Below are 3,695 nucleotides of genomic sequence, written 5' to 3'. Positions count from 1 at the left end.
AAAAAAAAAAAAAAAAAAAAAAAAAAGACTGTCATTTTGTATATGAGGCAATTACATTTGTTTAAAAATTATCCTTTGAAAAAACAAAATCTGATGATTTTATAGGCATTTATTTTCATATCCTTTAATTTATCTAAAGCTTATTTGCAATGGAAATTAGCAAAAGATAAGAATAGTCAATCTATAGAAAAGCAAATTGAAAAATCCAACATTTAAAAATAAATAAGCTTTGTATAATTAATAATCAGTGAAGCTGGGTGTAGTGGTGCATGCCTGTAATCCCTGTAACTCTGGAGGCTGAGGCAGGAGGATCACAAGTTCAAGGCTAGTTGCAGCAACTTAGCAAGGCCCTACCTCAAAACAAAAAATAAAAAGAGCTGGATATGTGACTCAGTGGTTGAGTGCCCCTGGGTTCAATCCCCAGTACCAAAAATAAATTAATTAATTAATCAGTGAAATGTATATTAAAGCAACGAAATACCACAGATTGGCAAAAGCAAAGTCTAAAAATATCAAGTGTTGACAAAATTATGAATTGAAATAGTATTATACATTGTTGATGAGGAATGTAAATTGGTACAAGTATGGAAAGTAATTTTGCAGCCTCTAATAAAATTTAAAATCTACATATGAGAGGGCTGGGGTTGTAGCTCAGTGGTAGAGTGCTTGCCTAGCATGTGTGAGGCCCTGGGTTCGATCCTCAGCACCACATAAAAATGAATAAGTAAAATAAAGGTATTATGTCCAACTACAACTAAAAAATAAACATTTTTTTAAAAAATCTACATATGAGAAATTTAATAATTCTATTTCTTTGGGTTAAACTTAAAAATCTTTTATAAAAGTCTGGCACTTACAGAATAGCAGGATAAGGGCCTTTGAAAATCTGTTACTTCATAACAATAAGAATGCTGACAAAAATTGTCAAAATTAAGGGTGCCAATGGTGATGGAAAAACTGGATAGTCACATGAAAAAGAATAATATTGTGCCATTACCTAACACAATATACAAAAATTAACTCATACCTAGTTCTTACATTTAGAAATTTGGCTTAAGAAAATAACCTGGAATTAAGAGAAAGCTCTGTATAATAAAATACACTGTATAAAACCCACAAAATACATGCATAACAATAACACATACTGAAATTTTTAAATATCTTACATATATTCTACAATAAGCATATGCTATTAATAAAAATTATATGTAATATATACAATGACCATGTTAATTATAAATATAAAAATATGTATATAAACAGAAATAAACTTTATTTTTAAGTCTAACATAAATCTCAGCAATTAATAAAATAATGTTTTGAATTAATGCTTAGTTGATGCGAATCTCAGCCATATGAGTGTAGACACATTTGATGCTATATAAATGTCTGGTGATAGGGCTTTACCTCTCCAAGTGATGGAACCTGCAGACCAACCATGTAGTTCTGCTGAGTCCCTGTTGGAACGAAGGATTCAGGCACAGAGTAGGCACCCTCCAACGTGACCTTCAGTAGATTGCTCCCCAAGACCTGTGCTGCAGTCAGTAAGGGCTCTGCCACAGATACTTTAACTTCAAGACTGCATTGCTATAAAGGAATAAAATTAGGGCTGGGTTTGAAGCTCAGTGGTAGAGAGCTTGCCTACAATGCATGAGACCCTGGGTTTGACCCTCAGCACCATACAAAATAAAAGAATAAAATTATGTAGCATTTAAAAAATTTTTGCCATTGGCTTTCCTTTTTTCCCCATTATCTCATATCACTGTTAAGCTTAATTAACAGGATTTTATTAATTAATTTGTTAATTAAAAATAGTAATATTTTCTATATCTCTAACATTTTCACACAGAATATAATACGAAGTAGGTTTAAAATATGTGTTGATTGATAATTAGATGTTTTCACTTTACTACAGCACTAGGGATATAAAGATGAAGATAGTGTTTCTTTCATCATGAAACTCGTATTAAGAGACCTATATACAAAATGCTCTAGTTGAGAAGCACCAAGGAAGATATGAATAATTGATTAATGAGCTAGGGAGGAATTAGAGATGACATCTGAGTTGAAACTTTTTCTTTTAACTCTTTTTAAAATTTTTAATTGTAGATGGACATAACACCTTTATTTTTATTTATTTTTATATGGTACTGAGGATTGAACCCAGGGCCTCAATGTGCTAGGCAAACAATCACTAAGCTACAGCCCCAGCCCCCCTGAGTTGACTTTTAAAGGATGAATACCAGTTTGCAACCTAGATAAGTAAAGATGTAAAAATAAAACAATTCTGGATCAAAAGAAGAGTTGATGCAAAAGGAGACTGAAACAGTATGGTGTATTCCATTCACCTGTGTAAGAAGTAGTTCAGGATTTAGAACATAAAATACAAGGACAGGAGTGCTGGGAGATATTACAAAGATGTCATATGGCCACTAAGGCATCTGGATCTAAACCTGTACACAGTTTAGACTGTACACACTGTAGAGTGGTGAACCCATGAACCACACCATATACTAAGAAGGGTAAGATAAGAGATGTGATCAAATTCATTGTGGTGTGTGTGTGTGTGTATGTGTGTGTTCCTGGGGATTAAACCAAGGGCCTTGTACATGCTAGGCAAGTGCTCTACCACTGAGCTACATGTCCAGTCACCATCAAATTCACTTAAAAATTTTTTTTTTAGTTTTTATAGTTGGTATTTTGATATTTTTATTTTACTTATTTATTTTTATGTGGTGCCAAGGATTGAACCCAGAGCCTCGCATGTGCTAGGCAAGCGCTCTACCACTGAGCCACAACCCCAGCCCCTCAAATTCACTTTGAAGTCACTGTGCAAGCAGTAGGAAGGGTGAACTGGAGAGAGGAAAAGGCAGATACAAGATTATTGATAATGATTCAGATAAGAGATGATGGGGCAATAACAAGCAGGAGTGATTCCAGGAAGAATATGAAGAAATTTAGGAGATGGAAAAGGCTGGATTTAGTGAAAGGTGAATTTGGAAACTGGTTGAGGTTGGGATCTGAGGAATGTGACAGATTCTGGACTCTGATTTCATGGCTAGGTGATGCCACCAGTCAAAAGAACTAAGAAAAAAGGAAGAGTACGTTTTAGGAAAGATACTGAGTTTAGACTTGTAATGTTGAATTTTAGGTGCCTATGGGGTAACATTAGAGAGAAATATAGCAGGTGGCTGTAAAGTATGAATTCTACAATTCACGACAGGGATCTGGGATAGAACTGCTGAATTAGAAATCTTTAGCCAGAGTCTGGCTACATGTCTTTAAGTGTGCTATGTGCTTTCATATACTATTGATTCATCAGCACACAGCTCAGAAGAATTTCCATAGCTAAGCCTTTCTTATATCTACTCCTGGGCAAAACCAACAATATCTGCTCTGTGCCCACATGTCCCCCCACCACCATTTCATCACACTGGGTTATATCCATAGATTGTGAGCTCTTAGAAGGTAGGATTTTGGGGCTGGGGATGTGGCTCAAGCGGTAGCGCGCTCGCCTGGCATGCGTGCGGCCCGGGTTCGATCCTCAGCACCACATACAAACAAAGATGTTGTGTCCGCCGAGAACTAAAAATAAATATTAAATTCTCTCTCTCTCTCTCTCTCTCTCTCTCTCTCTCTCTCTCTCTCTTTCTAAAAAAAAAAAAAAAAAAAAAAAAAAAAAAAAAAAAAAAAAA

General features: G+C 35.0%; 1 protein-coding gene across 9 annotated transcripts in view; it reads right to left on the bottom strand.

Moving 5' to 3' along the window:
• The window catches only part of Cfap70 (cilia and flagella associated protein 70), an 87,302-nt gene that overhangs the window by 67,479 nt on the left and 16,128 nt on the right, over nt 1–3,695 (bottom strand). For 8 of the 9 annotated variants that reach the window (XM_048809005.1, XM_048809008.1, XM_048809009.1 and 5 more), the window contains one exon: nt 1,408–1,587. The exons of the other annotated variant lie outside the window; for it this stretch is intronic. In XM_048809005.1, coding sequence (XP_048664962.1) covers nt 1,408–1,587 — 180 coding nt within the window. The remainder of the gene's footprint in view (nt 1–1,407; nt 1,588–3,695) is intronic. 9 annotated transcript variants of the gene reach the window in all.

This window comes from Marmota marmota, unplaced genomic scaffold (assembly GCF_001458135.2).
Source record: "Marmota marmota marmota unplaced genomic scaffold, marMar, whole genome shotgun sequence".
NCBI lineage: Eukaryota > Metazoa > Chordata > Mammalia > Rodentia > Sciuridae > Marmota > Marmota marmota.
Note: the sequence above shows the minus strand (reverse complement) of the source record. Positions and strands in the feature narration are given on the sequence as shown.